The 23,987-nt window shown below is 44.5% G+C and overlaps 2 protein-coding genes across 2 annotated transcripts; one reads left to right on the forward strand and one right to left on the reverse strand.

The window, feature by feature from the left end:
- Window positions 1-1,299: 1,299 nt before the first annotated feature.
- On the reverse strand, window positions 1,300-5,161 carry btg4 (B-cell translocation gene 4). Its single transcript, XM_070441322.1, is given in 6 exon segments — window positions 1,300-1,759; window positions 2,145-2,290; window positions 3,350-3,470; window positions 4,269-4,374; window positions 4,376-4,405; window positions 4,736-5,161. Coding segments are annotated over 6 exon segments (852 nt in total). The 5' UTR covers window positions 4,954-5,161; the 3' UTR covers window positions 1,300-1,528.
- A 1,925-nt stretch (window positions 5,162-7,086) lies between these two features.
- hoatz (HOATZ cilia and flagella associated protein) lies at window positions 7,087-17,656 on the forward strand. The gene is made up of 4 exons (XM_024143221.2): window positions 7,087-7,568; window positions 11,440-11,588; window positions 17,442-17,497; window positions 17,584-17,656. Exons 1-4 carry the CDS (start codon window positions 7,316-7,318, stop codon window positions 17,654-17,656), a joined length of 531 nt encoding a protein of 176 aa, XP_023998989.2. The 5' UTR covers window positions 7,087-7,315.
- The last annotated feature ends 6,331 nt before the right edge of the window (window positions 17,657-23,987 follow it).

A 23,987-nucleotide genomic window follows, 5' to 3' on the forward strand; every position in this document is an offset into this window, starting at 1 on the left:
GCAGGATGACCATCCTCAACTACCTTATATCAGCTAGCAGGATGGCCATCCTCAACTACCTTATATCAGCTAGCAGGATGACCATCCTCAACTACTTTATATCAGCTAGCAGGATGGCCATCCTCAACTACTTTATATCAGCTAGCAGGATGGCCATCCTTGCTAACTGATATAAGGTACAACCTAGCATACCAGAGTCAGCATGGGTTCTGATCCAACATGTACAGCCAGTAGTCATACATACTTGACACGACTTTCAAGCCCCAAGATGAAAGTGCCTCCCTCAGCCCAGCTGCAATTATTTATCCTGGGAAATAAGGTCTGAAGGCATTTGCTTTGCAGCTTCCAGCTGTCAATGTAATGAATCGTGAGGCTAATGTATGGCTCTGTGGTCCGGCTTGACCGTAAGTCTGCAGTGGTAGAGAATGCAGCGTTACAGATTTCGTTGACAACTGTCCCGCATTCTGTGTAGAGTTCTGGCAGACATGTTTTGCAGATACGGCTAGGTATCTAGATTTCGAATCAACTTTCTGAATTGGTTCCATGTCTTTCGCTATGTGATACGTAATTGCACTCGTTCTCATTCCACGTCTTGCCGTAGGGAGTACCACTAAGAAATGACACCTTGAGTGATAGCGGAGTGCAGGTCTGGCTTGACGTCTAGGGACTTGATGCGTGCATTCTGGTAGATTCGCGCACATGCAGGGTTCTCAGGTGGTAAAAACCGCTGGCGTTTCCACCTTTGGCTAGCACAATGCGTCAATTTACTGTTGGTCGAGGTCGAATATCTTGAAGCCAAACGACAAGAGTTCCCCCTTTTTTCAAACAAATTATTCTTCGTCCTACAACTCAGCGTTGTTATCCTTGTCGTCAGTGCATGATTTGACACTTGATAATGAAAGGAGTTCACTAAATGTTTGCATGCTTGTTGACTTTGGCAGGCAGATTGAGTAACGTCCATGCTTTGTTTTCTTTGCTAAAAAAAAGCTTTTAGTAAGAAACAATTTGAATTGGCCCACTAGGCTGATCACGTGACTGAAAATAACAAACGTGCTTAATTTCATACATTAATTTATCATATGCACAATATGGCAAAAATCCATATCCTGGCACAACGTCATACCGGTATACTGCCCACCTCTAGTTGGTTTACGAATATTGAAGCTCATTCACTAACCAAATTAACCTCACTGAATAATATGGACCAATGTAAACCTGGACACTCGCACCCAGCGTTCCTCTGAAAACATTCATCTGAAAGAGGTCCTAGACAATCCCCACTACAAACAAACAACCAGTTTATTAAAAATAAATCAATAAATTTTATTCAGGCAATATTTTCCAGTTTAACAGTCACAATAGTTAAGACATAAAATATTTTTTCGATAAAAATACTGCAACTTTAAAAATGCTTAAACAGCATTGCTTTAACCATTTTATAATACTTTGACCTTTTTAATATTTTTAAGTGTTCTGGGCTCCAAGCAGCCAGTGGGGTTTAGTTTCCAGTAGGTTCTAGGTCGACATTCTAGGAGCGGTTCTTGCTGACCCAGTGGTACTTGTCCTGCCTGGGCCCGGTGAATGAGGAGGTGGCTCTGTAGGGTTTGAATCCTTTAGGAGGCTGGAACTGGCTGCTGTGTTGCTGGGCAAACAGACCTCCAGAGGGGGGGCCGTGAGGGTAGCCCTCCCCAGGGAAGGCCTTCCTGTTGGAGTAAGCTGCCCAGGCCGGAGGGGGTGGCACTAGAGCGAACTCACTGAACTGGAACAGAGAGAACGAGTCACATCACAACCACATCATTGATGCCTGCCGGCCCTTACAACACCTGGACCACATCTGTTACTGTACAGTAGACAACTATTATCTAAACCCCATCACACATCCCTAGAGCTCTCAAATTCAACTCTGGACTTTCAGTTTCACTGCATTTTCTCCCCCCTTCATTGTTCCCCTCTAAATTAGGGACTGGTTTAGACCTGGGACACCGGTTGGGTGCAATTATCAGGTAGAACAGAAAACCAGGAGGCTCCGGACCTTGAGTTGAGTACCCCTGCCCTAGAGCTTCGTCCAGTCCTGGTTTGTTACGTCAGCGCTCTTAACATTAGTTTGTTAGTTACCTGGTAGACACCTCTAGAGCTCCAGTTACCTGGTTAGTTACCTGGTAGACACTGTTGGGGTTGCTGACTGTCGGGATGGTTTTGGGTTTCGGGTTAGGGGCAGGGCAGGGAGCGGATAGGCTGCTGCAGCTGCTACCCATGCTGGTGTCCCCGCCCTCCTCGTCAGAGGAAGAGCCTGATTGGATCAAATCAAAGCATTAAACACTTTTCACAGTAAATGGATTCGATTATCTGGCCTGGGTTATCCCGGTGAGAGGAGTTTGCACCGGGTGAAAAGTTGTTGTATTCGTTTTGGAACAGGGCTGCCTCCCAGGCGTGACCCAGGTGCCCCGTTCAAAGCCCGCGGCGAAGTCGGCTCAAAACAAAAGTGACGTAGCCTAAATGATGTGGATAAGGAGTAGAAGTCTGTTCAAGGGACAAAGTGATTGGCATTTTTTATCAGAAGCAGTTTACGATCCCTACCCTACAGGCTACAGTAAAACATAACTGTAGAACCTTCTAGAACAGTTAATTTGGAACTGCCTTCTAGTGAAAACTAGTTAGAACATATGCATTTTATTGACAATAGATGTTTGTGGACGATGCACCAAGCTGCCACGACGACAACATGACCAAGCTGCCACGACGACAACATGACCAAGCTGCCACGACGACAACATGACCAAGCTGCCACGACGACAACATTGACCAAGCTGCCACGACGACAAACATGACCAAGCTGCCACAGACGACAACATGACCAAGCTGCCACGACGACAAACCATGAACCAAAGCTGCCACGACGACAACATGACCAAGCTGCCCACGACGACACATGACCAAGCTGCCACGACGACAACAATGACCAAAGCTGCCACGACGACAACATGACCAAGCTGCCACGACGACAACAGACCAACGCTGCCACGACGACAACATGACCAAGCTGCCACGACGACAACATTGACCAAGCTGCCACGACGACAACATGACCAAGCTGCCACGACGACAACATGACCAAGCTAGCCACGACGACAACATGACCAAGCTGCACGACGACAACATGACCAAGCTGCGCAGATTACTGTTTCAATTTGAGAAGGGCGCTCCATCAGCGCTTTGACCATTCACATCATGTGCCAAAGCCGGTCCCCGCAGCTCAGCATAATCCAATGCACCCATACATGTTGCAACACATTTGATAATCAGGGTAAGAAAAACTAATATTTATCTGAGAAACAAGAAACCAGCGCACCTGATTGGATGTCGGAGGCGGCCCTCTCCACTGCATTATGTATGCGTCGGGAAAACTCCTTGTCCGCCTGGTGACAGCTCTGCAGCTGCATCACACAGAAGGAACGCTGCGCTCTCCGTACCTACACAGGAAACGCATCACAACATCTTCCTGCCACAACACAGTAACCCCTTCCCTGGGCTCAAGTTAACAAGCAGAGGGAGGTTCTAGCTGAACCAGACATATACGTTTTTCAAACCTCTCCTCGGGACCCCCCCAGACTTTTCAGTTTTATTCTAGACCTGGCTCACCCTAATGAACACGACCCCCGGCTGGCTCCACCCTAATGAACACGACCCCGGCTGGCTACCCTAATGAACACGACCCCCGGCTGGCTCCACCCTAATGAACACGACCCCGGCTGGCTCCACCCTAATGAACACGACCCCCGGCTGGCTCCACCCTAATGAACAGACCCCCGGCTGGCTCCACCCATGACACATGACCCCGGCTGGCTCCACCTAATGACACATGACCCCGGCTTCTCAGTTAACCACAAACTGGTGCTGTGGAGCCGAGTAGAACCTTCTGGAACCCTAGCACAGGTGTCAACTAGATTGAGTTGTTCTGGAGGTTCGGGGGACGGAACATGTACGCCGCAAATTGAGCCAAGAAGCCCAAACAGACATTGTATTACAATTTCAAACCTACATTTGTACATGTTCACATACGTCCATTTATGAGTGGAAATAGTTGGGTATAGATTTCTTAAAATAGATCATTTTGAGGTGAATTCCAAGTGGGTTTTTACAGTTTGTTCTATTTATGTCTACATTTAACATGCCAAGGGGCTGAATTTGGCACACCAGTTGACAATCTCTGTTTGAGAGTCTACAGTAAGACATACAGTACAGTAGTGCCTCAGTACAATAGCACTCACCTGCAGGAACACTTCTCCAGGGTCGACCCAGATTGTCATCTCCCGTGGCAACCCCAGGTCCTCGTAACAGACATCGCTCCGTAAACACGCCTCTCCAACACAGGGTCCTCAGCTGAGCTCGGTTCATACGTAGACACCTAAACATGCACAATGGTTATACACACCGGAACACAAAGCCAACGAGACAATCTTGCCTGTGTAGTTACTGACCGGTAGGCCTGTCCCTTGACAGGTGTGTGTGTAGTTACTGCCGTAGGCCTGTCCTTGACAGGTGTGTGTGTGGTAGTTACTGACCGGTAGGCCTGTCCCTTGACAGGTGTGTGTGTAGTTACTGACCAGTAGGCCTGTCCCTTGACAGGTGTGTGGTGTAGTTACTGACCAGTAGGCCTGTCCCTTGACAGGTGTGTGTGTGTGTAGTTACTGACCAGTAGGCCTGTCCCTTGACAGGTGTGTGTGTAGTTACTGACCGGTAGGCCTGTCCTTGACAGGTGTGTGGTGTGTGTAGTTACTGACCGGTAGGCCTGTCCTTGACAGGTGTGTGAGGGTACCAGTGGGTCTTGTAGGTGTCAAACAGGGCTGAGGTGAGGGCAGCAGCAAACCCCTCTCTGCTCTCAGCATCTAAACTACCGTGGCGCTTCGCCAGCCGAGCAACAAAGAACACTGCTGCTGCGATCTCTTCCTTCATCGTTAGAACGTCAAACCACCTAACCTTAACACAACCTTGAGCCAACTACTTAGCAACAGAACATACCTAAAGGATTAATTAAACTGCAGCTTTAGAAACCATACGACAAAATGTCCCAATACCTAGCCACAATCTGCTTTTAAATGTTAGTTTCTCTTTGGACTCTTCTAGATAACAGCCAGTTCGTTCAGGGCAGTTAGCAGCAACTTGAGCCAAAACAAACCGTTTCTGTATAAGAGCCTGTTGCTAAACAAACCTCATTTAAATCAGCTGTGTGAGGGAAGAGCACAGGATGCGAGTTCAATGTGATTGCAGGTCTGACTGATTGCAGCAGCCTGAGGTAGTGCCTCTGACAGAAGGAATGCACCATGGATATGGTAACCAGACTCAGTACGTCTCATTCATTGATATGTTAACGGACTACAGTCGTCCTCATCAGTTGATATGTTACCAGACTCAGTCCCATCTCATTCATTGATATTGTAACCCAGACTCAGTACCGTCTCATTCATTGATATGTACCAGAACTCAGTACCGTCTCATTCATTGATATGTAACCAGACTCAGTACCGTCTCATTCATTGATTATGTTAACCGGACTCAGTCCCGTCTCATTCATTGATATGGTAACAGACTCAGTCCATCTCATTCTTGATATGGTAACCAGACTCAGTACCCGTCTCATTCATTAATATGTTAACCAAGACTCAGTACCATCTCATTCATTGATATGTCACTCAGACTCAGTATCGTGTCATGTCATTGATATGTAACCAGACTCAGTACCGTCTCATTCATTGATATGTTAACCAGACTCAGTACCGTCTCATTCATTGATATGGTAACCAGACTCAGTACGTCTCATTCATTGATATGTTAACGGACTCAGTCCCGTCTCATTCATTGATATGGTAACAGACTCAGTCCCGTCTCATTCATTGATATGGTAACCAGACTCAGTACCGTCTCATTCATTGATATGTTAACCGGACTCAGTACCGTCTCATTCATTGATATGGTAAACCAGACTCAGTACCGTCTCATTCATTGATATGTTAACCGGACTCAGTCCGTCTCATTCATTGATATGTAACCAGACTCAGTACCGTCTCATTCATTGATATGTTACACGACTAGTACGTCTCATCCATTGATATGGTACCAGACTCAGTACCGTCTCATTCATTGATATGGTCAACACGGACTCAGTAACCGTCTCATTCATTGATATGTAAACCAGACTCAGTACCGTCTCATTCATTGATATGTTTAACCGGACTCAGTCCCGTCTCATTCATTGATTGGTAAACAGATCTCTAGGTACCATTCTCGATTCCATTGATTATGGTAACCAGACTCAGTCCCGTCTCATTCATTGATATGTTAACCGGACTCAGTCCCCGTCTACTTTTCAACTGATATGGTAACCAGGACTCAGTACCATCTCATTCATTGATATGGTACCCAGACTCAGTACATCTCTCATTCATTGATATGTTAACCGGACTCAGTCCGTCTCATTCATTGATATGGTACAAGACTCAGTACATCTCATTCATTTGATATGGTAACCAGACTCAGTACAATAGACTGCTCTGTCTGTCAGAACCTTCACAGGGACCGCTCTGTCTGTCAGAACCTTCACATGGACAGCTCTGTCTGTACTACTACTACTACTACTAGTACTACTGCTAAAAGTCACTTTGTCCGAGAGAGATTTACACGGTTATCAAAACGTCATGCCAGGGTAAGCCTACACAAAACACAGCCCTTATTTGAAGTGTTTCTAAAATTCCCTATGGGAAAAATGAATTGTGGGAAAACAATTGGAACTATTTCCCTGTTTGACTGCCAGATTGTATGAGTATTATGACACGTCCACTCATCTTACCACTAGTCTACGGGGCGGACAGAGCTGTCTAAACACACTGCAATTACTAACCATTCTGCCAACATAACATATTTTATTCCACGTTCTAATATGTCATTCTGTTTCAGACACATGCACACACTATAATAGTGTTACATGTATTCTACATGTATTCCCCCCTCATTCCTTATGCAACACACACTATACTAGTGTTACATGTATTCCCCCCTCATTCCTTATGCAACACACACTCACCTGGCAGATAAACGGTGCTTTTGCTGGTGTCCTCCTGGAGCGTCCTGTCGCCTTGGTAACAGACGCGCTCTCCACACTTCCGGGTTGCCAAAAACGAAACATTTTCACATTGTATCATCTCTCCATTTAGCTAGCTAGCAATATCAATGTTCGTCTGTGGCTCGGTTACTTTATAATATTGATGATTCGGTGATATCCGCTCTGTTGTTGGTTGGTAAAAACACACTGGCTATCGTAATGTGTGAGTCAGAGCCGCGGGCTGGGGTAACGGAGGAGGAGAGGAGAGAGGCAGAGCAGTTAGAGACAGAGTTGGATAAATACTTCTTCACAGTGTTTGACGGCTCGTCTCCTGAAGATGTGTCTCACGCCAAGCAGCTGTGGACCTCTCTGTCACTGCTGCCTCCGCTAGAGTCCCGCCTGGTCAACGCAGACATCCGCCAGAGGCTGCCGATAGCCCCGACAAACCATGATGAGACACTTCTGGTAGTCGGTAAAGTAACGTTAGCCCGGCCAAACCATGCGAGGCACACTGCTCGGTTCACCTGCTGTCACGCTTATTTCTGACGCAATATTTTTTTCCTTATGAGATATTTAGTTATACTATTACAGGACTGTGTATTGTGTAACATATGCAGCCTCCTGTGATCTACCTCCTGGATAGTTTAGGTCAGTGGTTCCCAAACATGGGGTCGGGACCCCATGAGGTCCCCTGGAAATATTTAATCTTATCATCAAACAAATTAAGAACGTTTCTTTCCTCAAATGGGTATAGAATAAAACATTTGAGTGTCAACTAAGAACCTTTTGCATTATTATAATGAGCTTTAATGTCATTGTTATGTGTTGGGAGTGCGGGAACTAATATTGAGTGGATATGAACACACAGCTTTAACTAGGGAATTAACCATTTCATTTCAAAACACCTGCATTTCTAGTCTCAATTTGAGGTCATGTGCCAAAACAATTAAATAACCTTTTATTTTTCCTTTTTAGTCACCAATGCTGCTCTCAAACCATCTTCTTCTGTATACAGCCCTACCTTAGATATCAAAGTCATGAAGACATCAATATGTGTGTGTGTGTGTGTGTGTGTGTGTGTGTGTTCAGGGTTGGGTAGGTTATTTTCTTTGCAGTTATTAGTTACCTGTCACCAACAAAAAGGTAAACAATAGGCCTGTAGCAAATGTAGCATATGGCATTCATTTTTCACATGTGAATATCACTTTTCAGTAGTGCTCAAAGTATGCCTGTCACGGTGTGGGCGTAGCTGGTGCATTGGAAGTCAGGCGCAGGAGAGCAGAGATGAGTGGACAAGGCCCTTTACTGAGGCAATATATGAATAGAACACAACCGCGTCACAAAAACAAATGCCCTCAGAACAAGTGAGGCAGCACTAAGTACAAAAATAACAAAGTACAAAGTACAGGCTGTCAAAAAGCACGGGTGTAAAATATAACCCGGTGCAAACCAGCCGGAAGAGTGCCAACCTGACAATAAACTATTTCACACACAGACATGGGGGGAACAGAGGGTTAAATACACGACAAGTAATGAGGGAAATGTAAACCAGGTGTGTGGGAAAACAAGACAAAACAAATGGAAAATGAAAGGTGGATCGGCGATGGTTAGAAGACCAACGACGTCGCCCGCCGAACGCCGCACGAACAAGGAGAGAAACCGACTTCGGCGGAAGTCGTGACAATACCATTCCATGAGCACAGCATTTATTTTTCATAAGCATTTCGCTACACTCGCAATAACATCTGCTCTAATCATGTGTATGTGACCAGTAAAATTGTATTTTATTTGTCCAAAATTGTAATCAGTAACGTAACTTTTGGATTACCCAAACTCAGTAACGTAATCTGATTACATTCAGTTACTTTTAGATTACTTTCCCCTGAAGAGACATTAGAAGAAAACAAAAATGTATGTTACCAGTTGAACCACATCTATTACAGGATAAATCAATGTTAAAGTTTACATAGCTGGCCATATATGGATGTAAAATGTTACTTTACGGGTTGGTTATGTAAGCTTCTTCTAACCCATTGCTTTCCAGTACATATAATAATACAATTAAATTAAAAATCATTAAAAATCCTACAATGTGATTTTCTGGATTTCTTTTTCTCATTTTGTCTGTCATAGTTGAAGTGTACCTATGATGAAAATTACAGGCCTCTCTCATCTTTTTAAGTGGGAGAACTTGCACCCAATGAGTGGCTGACTAAATACTTTTTTGCCCCACTGTATATAGCCCTTCTTACATCAGCTGATATATCAAAGTGCTGTACAGAAACCCAGCCTAAAACCCCAAACAGCAAGCAATGCAGGTGTAGAAGCACGGTGGCTAGGAAAAACTCACATGAAAGGCAAAAATCTAGGAAGAAACCTAAAGAGGAACCAGGCTATGAGGGGTGGCCAGTCCTCTTCTGGCTGTGCCGGGTGGAGATTATAACAGAACATGGCCATGATGTTCAAATGTTCATAAATGACCAGCATGGTCAAATAATAATAATCACAGTAGTTGTCGAGGGTGCAGCAAGTTAGCACCTCAGGAGTAAATGTCAGTTGGCTTTTCATAGCCGATCATTAAGAGTATCTCTACCGCTCCTGCGGTCTCTAGAGAGTTGAAAACAGCAGGCTGGGACAGGTAGCACGTCCGGTGAACAGGTCAGGGTTCCATAGCCGCAGGCAGAACAGTTGAAACTGGAGCAGCAGCACGGCCAGGTGGACGGGAACAGCAAGGAGTCATCATGCCAGGTAGTCCTGGGTTATGGTTCTAGGGCTCTGGTCCTCCGAGAGAGAGAAAGAAAGAGAGAAAGAGAGAATTAGAGAGAGCATACTTAAATTCACACAGGATACCAGATAAGACAGGAGAAGTACTCCAGATATAACAGACTGACCCTTGCCCCCGACACATCAACTACTGGCAGCATAAATACTGGAGGCTGAGACAGGAGGGGTCAGGAGACACTGTGGCCCCATCCGATGAGGCCAAACAGAAAGGATATACCCCACCCACTTTGCCAAAGCACAGCCCCCACACCACTAGAGGGATATCTTCAACCACCAACTACCATCCTGAGACAAGGCCGAGTATAGCCCACAAAGATCTCTGCCACGGCACAACCAAGGGGGGGCGCCAACCCAGACATGAAGATCACGTCAGTGACTCAACCCACTCAAGTGACGCACCCTCCTAGGGACGGCATGAAAGAGCACAGTAAGCCAGTGACTCAGCCCCTGTAATAGGGTTAGAGGCAGAGAATCCCAGTGGAGAGAGGGGAACCGGCCAGCAGAGACAGCAAGGGCGGTTCGTTGCTCCAGAGCCTTTCCGTTCATCTTCACACTCCTGGGCCAGACTACACTCAATCATATGACCCACTGAAGAGATGAGTCTTCAGTAAAGACTTGAAAGTTGAGACCGAGTCTGCGTCTCTCACATGGGTAGGCAGACCATTCCATAAAAATGGAGATCTATAGGAGAAAGCCCTTCCTTCAGCTGTTTGCTTAGAAATTCTAGGGACAATTAGGAGGCCTGCGTCTTGTACCTTAGCGTACGTGTAGGTATGTACGGCAGGACCAAATCGGAAAGATAGGTAGAGACAAGCCCATGTAATGCTTTGTAGGTTAGCAGTAAAACCTTGAAATCAGCCCTTGCCTTAACAGGAAGCCTGTGTAGGGAGCTAGCACTGGAGTAATATGATCAAATTTTGGTTCTAGTCAGGATTCTAGCAGCCGTATTTAGCACTAACTGAAGTTATTTTGTGTTTTATCCGGGAGGCTAGAAAGTAGAGCATTGCAGTAGTCTAACCTAGAAGTAACAAATGCGTGGATAAATTTTTCTGCATCACTTTTGGACAGAAAGTTTCAGATTTTTGCAATGTTACGTAGATGGAAAAAAGCTGTCCTTGAAACAGTCTTGATATGTTCGTCAAAAGAGAGATCAGGGTCCAGAGTAACGCCGAGGCCCTTCACAGTTTTATTTGAGAAATCATCTATTTTTTCTAAAGTATCTGTTACAATATTTTTGCTGGTAACGTAACGGATTACAGTTACAGTTTTTTTGTAATCCCTTACATTGTAATCCCTTACATTGTAATCCCTTACCATTGTAATCCCTTACATTGTATTTCCCTTACATTGTAATCCCTTACATTGTAATCCCTTACATTGTAATCCCTACATTGTATTCCCTTACATTGTAATCCCTTACATTGTAATCCCTTACATTATATCCCTTACATGTAACCCTTACTTGTATTCCCTTACATTGTAATCCTTACATTGTATTCCCTTACATTGTAATCCCTTACATGTATCCTTACTCCCAACCCTGTGTGTGTTTGAAACAGGAGAGAGGCTGCAGGAGGCTCGCCATCAGAAGCAGAGACAGGGGACAGGCTGCAGGAGGCTCGCCATCAGAAGCAGAGACAGAGGACAGGCTGCAGGAGGCTCGCCATCAGAAGCAGAGGACGAAAGAGAGACAGAGATACATGGACTGGTGAGAGGAAACGACCCGGAGTGTGTGCGTTAGAGTAGAGGTGGTAGTGACCAGTGATATAGTGGTGTCCTGATGGTCCATCCATCTGATGATAGACCTTTAACTGATTACACAGAGAGAGAGAGAGAGAGAGGGATGGTGAATTAATTGAATGAAAGCTTGTCTTGGGTATCTCATACTGTCTCAAGACACACACACACACACACCACACACCACACACACACACACACACACACACACACACACACACACACACACACACACACACACACGTGCCCACACAGCATATTCCTAATGGTCTATCAGCCAGTGAAAGACCGTCTCCTCTCTCTGTCTCCCTCCTGTAAATCAACCTTATAGCCTGTTTACTAATTACTGCTGCACACACTGGGCTTCAACATTACTGACTGTGTGTGTGTGTTGTGTGTGTGTGTGTGTGTGTGTGTGTGTGTGTGTGTGTGTGTGTGTGTGTGTGTGTGTGTGTGTGTGTGTTGTGTGTGTGGGGCAGGGCTGGGAACCGGTTAATAACATTATTTTACGTTCCAGGCATTTTTTTCCAGTCCCACAAGAAACGCAACAAAGCGTCTATGCAAAGCCTTACTGTCACTCAGAAACGTATTCCAATGTCTGTCTGCCTGCCAGTTGAACTATTTTCCAGTGTCCGTGTGTGTCGGCTACCTGCCCCTCCCCTCCCGTAGCATAGTCTACTGTAGCCCCTCCCCCCTCCGTAGCATAGTCTACTGTAGCCCTCCCCCCTCCGTAGCATAGTCTACTGTAGCCCCCCCCTCCCTCTACTGTAGCCCCTCCCCCCTCCGTAGCATAGTCTAATGTAGCCCCCCCCTCCCTCTACTGTAGCCCCCTCCCCCTCCGTAGCATAGTCTACTGTAGCCCCCCCTCCTCTACTGTAGCCCCTCCCCCCTCCGTAGCATAGTCTAATGTAGCCCCCTCCCTCTCTACTGTAGCCCCTCCCCCCTCCGTAGCATAGTCTAATGTAGCCCCCCCCTCCCTCTACTGTAGCCCCTCCCCCCTCCGTAGCATAGTCTAATGTAGCCCCCCTCCCTCTACTGTAGCCCCTCCCCCTCCCCCCTCCGTAGCATAGTCTAATGTAGCCCCCCCCCTCCCTCTACTGTAGCCCTCCCCCTCCGTAGCATAGTCTACTGTAGCCCCCCCCCCTCTACTGTAGCCCCCCCCCCTCCGTAGCATAGTCTAATGTAGCCCCCCCCTCCCTCTACTGTAGCCCCTCCCCCCTCCATAGCAAGTCTAATTTAGCACCCCCTCCCTCTACTGTAGCCCCTCCCCCCTCCGTAGCTATTTTACAGTAAACAAATTGACAACAGACTTTCGGCACACTTATAGGGAGGGACATTCAACAAGCACAGCACTTACACAAATGACTTATGATTGGCTGAGAGAAATTGATGATAAACAGTTTGTGGGGTCTGTTTTGTTAGACTACAGTGCGGCTTTTAACATTATCGATCATAGTCTGCTGCTGGAAAAACGAATGTGTTATGGCTTTACACCCTCTGCTATAATGTGGATAAAGAGTTACCTGTCTAACAGAACACAGAGGGTGTTCTTTAATGGAAGCCTCTCTAACATAGTCCAGGTAGAATCAGGCATTCCCCAGGGCAGCGGTCTAGGCCCCTTACTTTTTAAAATCTTTACTAACGACATGCCACTGACATTGAGTAAAGCCAGAGTTTCTATGTATGCGGATGACTCAACACTATACAGGTCAGCTACTACAGCAACAGAAATGACTGCAACACTTAACAAAGAGCTGCAGTTAGTTTCAGAATGAGTGGCAAGGAATAAGTAAGTCCTAAATATTTCCAAAACTAAAAGCATTGTATTTGGGACAAATCATTCACTAAACTTCAACTACATCTCATAATGAATAATGTGGAAATTGAGCAAATTGAGGTGACTAAAGTGCTTGGAGTAACCCTGGATTGTAAACTGTCTTGGTCAAAACATATTGATGCAACAGTAGCTAAGATGGGGAGAAGTCTGTCCATAATTAAGCCCTACTCTGCCTTTTAAACAAGACTATCAACAAGGCAGACAGGCTCTAGTTTTGTCGTACCTGGACTACTGTTCAGTAGTGTGGTCAGGTGCCACAAAGAGGGACTTGGGAAAATTGCAGTTGTCTCAGAACAGGGCAGCACGGCTGGCCCTTAAAGTACACAGGAAGCTAACATTAATAATATGCATGTAAATCTCTCCTGGCTCAAAGTAAAAGAGAGATCACTTCATCAAACTGGTTCAGAGCTTTATTTTTGTTACGTTACAGCCTTATTGTAAAATTAGATTAAATAGGGTATTCCCCTCATCAATCTACGCACAATACCCCATAATGACAAAGCAAGAACAGGTTTTTAGACATCTTTTGCAAATGTATTACAAATTTTAAAAACTGAAATATCACATTTACATACACTACCGTTCAAACGTTTGGGGTCACTTAGAAATGTCCTTGTTTTTGAAAGAATAGCAATTTTTTTGTCCATTGAAATAACATCAAATTGATCAGAAATACAGTGTAGACATTGTTAATGTTGTAAATGACTATTGTAGCTGGAAACTGCAGATTTTTTAAATGGAATATCTACATAGGCGTACAGAGTCCCATTATCAGCAACCATCACTCCTGTGTTCCAAAGGCACGTTGTGTTAGCTAATCCAAGTTTATCATTTTAAAAGGCTAATTTATCATTAGAAAACCCTTTTGCAATTATGTTAGCACAGCTGAACCCTGTTGTCCAGACTAAAGATGCAAATAAACTGGCCTTCTTTAGACTAGTTGAGTATCTGGAGCATCAGCATTTGTGGGTTCAATTACAGGCTCAAAATGGTCAGAAAAAAGACCTTTCTTCTGAAACTCGTCAGTCTACAGTCAATTCTTGTTCTGAGAAATGAAGGCTATTCCATGCGAGAAATTGCCAAGAAACTGAATATCTCGTACAACGCTGTGTACTACTCCCTTCACAGAACAGCGCAAACTGGCTCTAACCAGAATAGAAAGAGGAGTGGGAGGCCCCGGTGCACAACTGAGCAAGAGGACAAGTACATTTGAGTGTCTAGTTTGAGAAACAGACGCCTCACAAGTCCTCAACAGCTTCATTAAATAGTACCCGCAAAACACCAGTCTCAACGTCAACAGTGAAGAGGCGACTCCGGGATGCTGGCCTTCTAGGCAGAGTTCCTCTGTCCAGTGTCTGTGTTCTTTTGCCCATCTTAATCTTTTATTGGCCAGTCTGAGATATGGCTTTTTCTTTGCATCTCTACCTAGAAGTACCTACCTACAACTCATGGTCTGACAAGCATCGCTCTAGTTCTTTCACTGCAGATGTAGGAGGATGAGGTGGATTGAGACACATCGAAAGCATAAAAACCATATATCTCCAGCTTAAACTGACAGATTTTGATGGAGATTTATTTATTATCAAGTTTCATCAAGTTTATTTTATATAGCCCTTCGTACATCAGCTAATATCTCGAAGTGCTGTACAGAAAGCCAGCCTAAAACCCCAAACAGCAAGCAATGCAGGTGTAGAAGTACGGCGGCTAGGAAAAACTCCCTAGAAAGGCCAAAACCTAGGAAGAAACCTAGAGAGGAACCAGGCTATGAGGGGTGGCCAGTCCTCTTCTGGCTGTGCCGGGTGGAGATTATAACAGAACATGGCCAAGATGTTCAAATGTTCACAAATAATAATCAGGAGTAAATGTCAGTTGGCTTTTCATAGCCGATCATTAAGAGTATCTCTACCGCTCCTGCGGTCTCTAGAGAGTTGAAAACAGAAGGTCTGGGACAGGTAGCACGTCCGGTGGACAGGTCAGGGTTCCATAGCCGCAGGCAGAACAGAATTTATTATGCTAATTCGATTTTCACGGGGGGTTGTGGACATCGACCTTGGGGGTTAAACACTATTATTGCAAACAGAGTCCATGCAACTTATTATGTGAATTGTTTTGCACATTATTGCTCCTGAACTTATTTAGTCTTGCTATAACAAAAATAACTTAATTCTTATTGAGTCAAGACATTTCAGCTTTACATTTTTTAATGAATTTGTAAAAATGTAAAAAAATAAAAAAATGATTCTACTTTGTGTAGACCAGTGACAAAAAAAATCTAAGTTTCATCAATTTTAAATTCAGGCTTTAACAACAAAAGTAGGAAAAAGTGAAGGTGTGAGAATACTTCCTGAAGCCGATGTAGTTCCCTTTTTACCCCTGAGGTGTGTGTGTTGTAGGCCAGACAGAGAGAGGAGACCATCAACATGCTACATCAACGTTCTTTACCCCTGGGTGTGTGTGTTGTAGGCCAGACAGGAGAAGGAGACCATCAACATGCTACATCAACCTTTTTACCCCTGAGTGTTGTGTGTTTTAGGCCAGACGGAGAGGAGACCAATCAACATGCTACATCAACTTTACCCCTGAGGTGTGTGTGTTGTAGGCCAGACAGAGAGAGGAGACCATCAACATGCTACATCAACCTTTTTACCCCTGAGGTGTGTGTGTTTTAGGCCAGACGAGAGAGGAGACCAACAACATGCTACATCAACCTTTTTTACCCTGATGTGTGGTGTGTTAGGCCAGACAGAGAGAGGAGACCATCAACATGCTACATCAACCTTTTTACCCTGAGGTGTGTGTGTTGTAGGCCAGACAGAGAGAGAGACCATCAACATGCTACATCAACCTTTTTACCCCTGAGGTGTGTGTGTTGTAGGCCAGACAGAGAGAGGAGACCATCAACATGCTACATCAACCTTTTTACCCCTGAGGTGTGTGTGTTGTAGGCCAGACAGAGAGAGGAGACCATCAACATGCTACATCACCTTTTTACCCCTGAGGTGGTGTGTTGTAGGCCAGACAGAGAGAGAGGAGACCATCAACATGCTACATCAACTTTTTACCCCTGAGGTGTGTGTGTTGTAGGCCAGACAGAGAGAGGAGACCATAACATGCTACATCAACCTTTTTACCCCTGAGGTGTGTGTGTTGTAGGCCAGACAGAGAGAGGAGACCATCAACATGCTACATCAACCTTTTTACCCCTGAGGTGTGTGTGTTGTAGGCCAGACAGAGAGAGGAGACCATCAACATGCTACATCAACCTTTTTACCCCTGAGGTGTGTGTGTTGTAGGCCAGACAGAGAGAGGAGACCATCAACATGCTACATCAACCTTTTTACCCCTGAGTGTGTGTGTGGTAGGCCAGACAGAGAGAGGAGACCATCAACATGCTACATCAACCTTTTTACCCCTGAGGTGTGTGTGTTGTAGGCCAGACAGAGAGAGGAGACCATCAACATGCTACATCAACTTTTTACCCCTGAGGTGTGTGTGTTTGTAGGCCAGACAGAGAGAGGAGACCATCAACATGCTACATCAACCTTTTTACCCCTGAGGTGTGTGTGTTGTAGGCCAGACAGAGAGAGGAGACCATCAACATTGACATCAACTTTTTACCCCTGAGGTGTGTGTGTTGTAGGCCAGACAGAGAAGAGGAGACCATCAACATGCTACATCAACCTTTTTACCCCTGAGGTGTGTGTGTTGTAGGCCAGACAGAGAGAGGAGACCATCACACATGCTACATCAACCTTTTAACCCCTGAGGTGTGTGTGTTGTAGCCAGACAGAGAGAGGAGACCATCAACATGCTACATCAACCTTTTTACCCCTGAGGTGTGTGTGTGTAGGCCAGACAGAGAGAGGAGACCATCAACATGCTACATCAACCTTTTTACCCCTGAGGTGTGTGTTGTAGGCCAGACAGAGAGAGGAGCCATCAACATGCTACATCAACCTTTTTTACCCTGAGGTGTGTGTGTTGTAGGCCAAGACAGAGAGAGGAGACCATCAACATGCTACATCAACCTTTTTACCCCTGAGGTGTGTGTGTTGTAGGCCAGACAGGAGAGAGAGGAGAACATCAACATGCTACCACCTTTTTACCCCTGAGGTGTGTGTGTTTGTAGGCCAGACGAGAGAGGAGGAGACCATAACAACTGCTACATCAACCTTTTTACCCCTGAGGTGTGTGTGTTGTAGGCCAGACAGAGAGAGACCATCAACATGCTACATCAACCTTTTTACCCCTGAGGTGTGGTGTGTTGTAGCCAGACAGAGAGAGGAGACCATCAACATGCTACATCAACCTTTTTACCCCTGAGGTGTGTGTGTTGTAGGCCAGACAGAGAGAGGAGACCATCAACATGGCTACATCAACAGAGGAAGAAAGAGGAGTCCAGGTGAAACACACACACACACACACACCACACAGTGTGGTTTCACTATACTTGTGAGGACCTTTTGGCGACCAACAATTGATTCCATTCAAATCTATATTCTCGCCCGAACTCCTAAACCTAACCTTAAACCTAACCCTAATTCTACCCTAACCCCTAAGCTTATAAATATTATATATTTTTTCTTGGTTTACTTTCTTGTGAGGACTGTTTGTGAGGACTTTTTGTCCCTCACAAGAATAGCACTAAAGTACAACCACACACGAACACCTACCACAACGCTACAGCACAATGAAATCACTGAATGTTCAGGTCACATGACCCTGTTTGCCTGCTGGGTGCAAAGCTTATGCAAGGCTTTAGGGCTCCAGACAGAATAACATAAACCTCTGTGTATGTGTATTTGTCTTTGTGTGTCCGTGTGTGTCCGTGTATGTCTCTGTATGTGTGTGTGTGTTTGTGTGTATGTGACAGAGGGAAACAGTCTCGCTCCTCTACAAGCCCAGGCAGAGGGACAGGAGTGAGAGAGTACGTGACACTGTGTGTGTGTGTTTGTGTGTGTTTCGCTGAAGCTGCAGAGTAAATCAGTGTGTGTGTGTGTGTGTGTGTGTTGTGTGTGTGTGTGTGTTGTGTGTGTGTGTGTGTGTGTGTGGTGTGTGTGGACAGGCTGGCTCTTAACCCCCAGAGGAAAACAGACGTGGAGGAGGTCCGAGGCTTCAGTAACACACAGACCCGGCGTCAGTACAGAACCAGCTTCAGTACAACACACAGACCTCAGCGTCAGTACAGAACCAGGTGGATCCATGCCTGCAGGACTTCCTGTTTTTATAAAGTCTGTCTGTCTATGATTAACTGGTGGGAAATATTTTTCTTTTTTGTATAAAGGAGATGTATCTTTAAGGGAGAGGGATGTCCGTTCTTTAAATTGTCCGTTGTTTTTAAAAGAGCGGGATGTCAAAAATTGGACACTGCAGACGTTTTCATGAGAAGACCGATTGTCGGATGTCTCGTGGTCTGACAAATACCACTGTAGGGTTGGCCACCTTTCACTGCAGATGCGGAATCCAACATAGACGGATGTGGTGGATTGAGACTCAGCCCATGAAAAAACAGATATCTCTAGCTCTAAACTTACGAAATGTCTGTCGTTCTCTGTTTCTCTGTCTGTCCATCTGGCAATTCAATTCAATAAATGCTTTGCCACTGTTACCAAAGCATTGTCTATGAAGTATAACATGAAATAACACAATATGTTTGAGCAACTATAAAAATATACGCTACATGACCAAAAGTATCTGGACACCTGCTAGTCGAACATCTCATTCCAAATCATGGGCATTAATATGGAGTTGGTCCCCCCTTTGCTGCATATAACAGCCCTCCACTCTTCTGGGAAGGCTTTCCACTAGATGTTGGAACATTGCTGCTATAACAGCCTCCACTCTTCTGGGAAGGCTTTCACTAGATGTTGGAACATTGCTGCTATAACAGCCTCCACTCTTCTGGAAGGCTTTCCACTAGATGTTGGAACATTGCTGTCGGGACTTGCTTCCTTCAGCTACAAGAAGCATTAGTGAGGGCCGGGCACTGATGTTGGGTGATTAGGGCTGGCTCGCAGTCGGCGTTCCAATTCATCCCAAAGGTGTCGATGTTGGTCAGGCTCTGTGCAGGCCAGTCAAGTTCTTTCCACACAGACTCGAAAACTATTTCTCTATGGACCTCGCTTTGTGCACTGTCATGCTGAAACAAAGAAAGGGCCCCAAACTATTGCCAACAGAGTTGGAAGCACTGAATTGTCTAGAATGATATTGTATGCTGTAGCGTTAAGATTTCCCTTCATTTGAACTAAGGGGCCGAGCCCGAACCATGAAAAACAGCCCCAGAACCTTTATTCCTCCTCCACCAAAACTTTACAGTTGGCACTATGCATTCGGGCAGGTAGTGTTCTCCTGGCATCCACCAAACCCAGATTCGTCCGTCGGACTGCCAGAAGGTGAAGCGGATTCATCACCCAGACACGCGTTTCCACTGCTTCAGAGTCCAATGGCAGTGAGCTCTTACACCACTCCAGCAGGGCAGAAAGGGCAGAAATTTGACAAACTGACTTTTGACGCAGGTATTCCCAAACTGGGGTATGGGGTACGCGCAATGCCGTCGAGGGTACGCCACATAAAAATGCGATTCACTTTTTTTTTTTAAACAAGTAGCCTCGTTTCACAGACAAATCTAGTGTTCAGCGAAATAACAAAACAATGTCAATACAGGTAGCCTAGTGAATAATTAACAGTCAAATAATTACATCCAATCACATTAACCGTTACTCTCTCGGCCCATATGTCCATAGAGACACATACCAGCTCTACTGGTAGTACTTCTACTACCAGCAGTACTACACCTGCACCTGTCGACGACACAAGTTGTTCTGCTTCCACGAGCACAACCAACTCTAGCATCAGTAATCCTACTTTTGTTGTTAGCCCAGCTAGCATGGACACTGACAGTTGTGAATCTGATGCGGCCGAAGAGCTACTGCCCCCTTACCCGGGAAAGCACCGAACAACAGACGGATGTTGGACCATCGAAGAGGCGCAAATATGATGAGAACTACATTGATTTGGGGTTCACTCATATTGGGAGTAGTGCCTTTCCTCAGCCACAGTGTGTAATATGTGCAAAAGTACTATCTCACAACTTGATGAAACCTTCACTCTTGCGCAGACATTTAGAAACAAAACATGCCAATTTTAAAAATAAGCCACAGGAGTTTTTTGAGTGAGAATTAAGATGACTTCGAGTAGTAAGACATGTATAAAAGCAACAGATACCATTAATAAGAAGGGACTAGAAGTGTCTTATATGGTGAGCTACAGAGTGGCTAGGACAGACAAGCCCCATACTATTGTGGAGGACTTAATTATTCCTATTGTTGCGGATATGGCTGGGACAGTGCTGGGGGGGAAAAGGTCCAAAAAACTATACAGAGAATGCCTTCATCAAACAACACTGTTTCACGACGCATCAGTGACGTGGCAGGAGATGTTTTGAAACAATTACTGCGTCACATACAAGCCAGTGAATTCTATGCGTTACAGCTGGATGAGTCAACAGACATGGCGGGCCTGGCACAGCTACTGGTATATGTCCGTTACGTTAATGGGGGGGTCAATTGAGGAAGACCTCTTCTGCAAACCACTGGAAACCAGGACAACAGGAGAGGATATTTTTAAAGTACTGGACAGCTTTGTGACATCAAATGGACTTTGGTGGTCAAGATGTGTTGGTATCTGTACTGATGGCGCAAAAGCCATGACAGGGAGACATAGTGGAGTGGTAACGCGCGTATAAGCAGTAGCTCCCGACGCCCCTGGCGTTTTCATACTACTACTATCATTGGGTACACTGCAGCATCCACCGAGAGGCTCTTGCTGCCAAGGGAATGCCTGACAGCTTGAAAGACGTTTTGGACAGTTCAGTGAAAATGGTTAACTTTGTTAAAGCAAGGCCCCTGAACTCTCGTGTATTTTATGAGCTGCAATGATATGAACAGCGACCATGTAACGCTTTTACAACATACAGAAGTGCGCTGGTTATCAAGGGGCAAAGTATTGACACATTGTTTTTAAATTGAGAGACAAGCTTTTCTTTACTGACCATAATTTTCACTTGTCTGACCGCTTGCATGATGACAAGTTTCTCACACGACTGGCCTATCTGGGTGATGTTTTTTCTCGCCTGAATGATCTGAATCTAGGATTACAGGGACTCTCCGCAACTATATTCAATGTGCGCAACAAAATTGAGGCGATGATTAAGAAGTTGGAGCTCTTCTCCGTCTGCATTAACAAGGACAACACACAGGTCTTTCCATCATTGTATGATTTTTGTGTGTGCAAATGAACTCAAGCTTACGGACAATGCCAAATGTGATGTTGCGAAGCACCTGAGTGAGTTGGGTACGCAATTACGCAGGTACTTTCCCGAAACGGATGACACAAACAACTGGATTCGTTATCCCTTTCATGCCCTGCCTCCAGTCTACTCACCGATATCTGAACAAGAGAAACTCATCGAAATTGCAACAAACGGTTCTGTGAAAATTGAATTTAATCAGAAGCCAACTGAGTCAGGTTGCTCGCACAAGCTTTTTCAGTTCTGCCCACAAATTTTCTATAGGATTGAGGTCAGGGATTTGTGATAGCCACTCCAATAACTTGACTTTGTTGTCCTTAAGCCATTTTGCCACAACATTTTGGAAGTATGCTTGAGGTCATTGTCCATTTGGAAGACCCATTTGCGACCAAGCTTTAACTTCCTGACTGATGTCTTGAGATGTTGCTTCAATATATCCACATAATTTTCCTACCTCATTATGCCATCTATTTTGTAAAGTACACCAGTCCCTCCTGCAGCAAAGCATCCCCATAACATGATGCTGCCACCCCCGTGCTTCATAGTTGGGATGGTGTTCTTTGGCTTGCAAGCCTCCCCCTTTTTCTTCCAAACATAACAAAGATGTTAGATCAATGATAATGTCATAGAATTAGATAGTTAGAGATCAGATCTAGATGTTAGATCAGATACATTCAGATAAATGTAGAATCAGATACATTCAGATAGATGTTAGATCACATTACATGTCAGATAGATGTTAGATCAGATACATTAGATAGATGTTAGATCAGATACATTCAGATAGATGTTAATCAGATACATTCAGTAGGATGTTTTAGAATCAGATACATTCAGATAGATGTTAGATCAGATACATTCAGATAGATGTTAGATCAGATACATTCAGATAGATGTTAATCAGATACATTTCAGATAGATTAGATCAGATACATTCAGATAGATGTTAGATTCAGATATATTACAGATAAGAGTTAGATCAGATACATTCAGATAGATTAGATAGATCAGATAGATGTTAGATCAGATACATTCAGATAGATGTTAGATCAAGTACATTCAGATAGATGTTAGATCAATACATTCAGATAGATGTTAGATCAGATTACATTCGATAGATGTTAGACAGATACATTCAGATAGATTAATAATATAAAGATAGATGTTAGATTTCAGATACATTATCAGATAGATGTTAGATCAGATAGATGTTAGTAGATCAGATACATTCAGATAGATGTTATAGATCAGCCATTAGATAGATGTGAGGCCTACTATTACTCATCTTTAAAACACCACAGGAGAGAGACTAGCGTTAGCCTACATTTATGTATTTTATTACACTATGCGTGTCTAAAAAATAAGATAATACAATCACGAGATCACTTTTATGTACAGTTAAAGTTCGAAGTACATACACTTTAGGTTTGGACTTCATTTAAAACTCGTTTTTCAAACCAGCTCCACAAATTTCTTGTTAACACAAACTATAGTTTTGGCAAGTCGGTTAGGACATCTACTCTTTGTGCATGACACAAGTAATTTTCCAACAATTGTTTACAGACAGATTATTTCACCTTCCTTTAAACAGCTTGGAAAATTCCAGAAAATTATGTCATGGCTTTTAGAAGCTTCTGATAGGCTAATTGACATCATTTGAGTCAATTGGAGGTGTACCTGTGGATGTCTTTCAAGGCCTACCTTCAAACTCAGTGCCTCGTTTGCTTGACATCATGGAAAATCAAAAGAAATCAGCCAAGACCTCCGAAATAAAAATTGTAGACCTCCACACGTCTGGTTTCATCCTTGGAAGAAATTTCAAAAACGCCTGAAGGTACCAGTTCATCTGTACAAACAATAGTACGCAAGTATAAACACCATGGGACCACGCAACCGTCATACCGCTCAGAAAGGAGATGCCGTTCTGTCTCCTAGAGATGAACGTACTTTGGTGCGAAAAGTGAAAATCAATCCAGAACAACAGCAAAGGACCTTGTGAAGATGCTTGAGGAAACAGGTGGCAAAAAGTTCTATATCCACAGTAAAACGAGTCCTATATCGACATAACCTGAAAGGCCACTCAGCAAGGAAGAAAGCCACTGCTCCAAACACTCCATAAAAAAGCCAGACTACAGTTTGCAACTGCACATGGGGACAAAGATTGTACTTTTTGGAAAATGTCCACTGGTCTGATGAAACAAAAAAGTAACTGTGTCTAAATGACC

This window comes from Salvelinus sp. IW2-2015, unplaced genomic scaffold (genome assembly GCF_002910315.2).
Source record: "Salvelinus sp. IW2-2015 unplaced genomic scaffold, ASM291031v2 Un_scaffold3760, whole genome shotgun sequence".
NCBI classification, from domain to species: Eukaryota; Metazoa; Chordata; class Actinopteri; order Salmoniformes; family Salmonidae; genus Salvelinus; species Salvelinus sp. IW2-2015.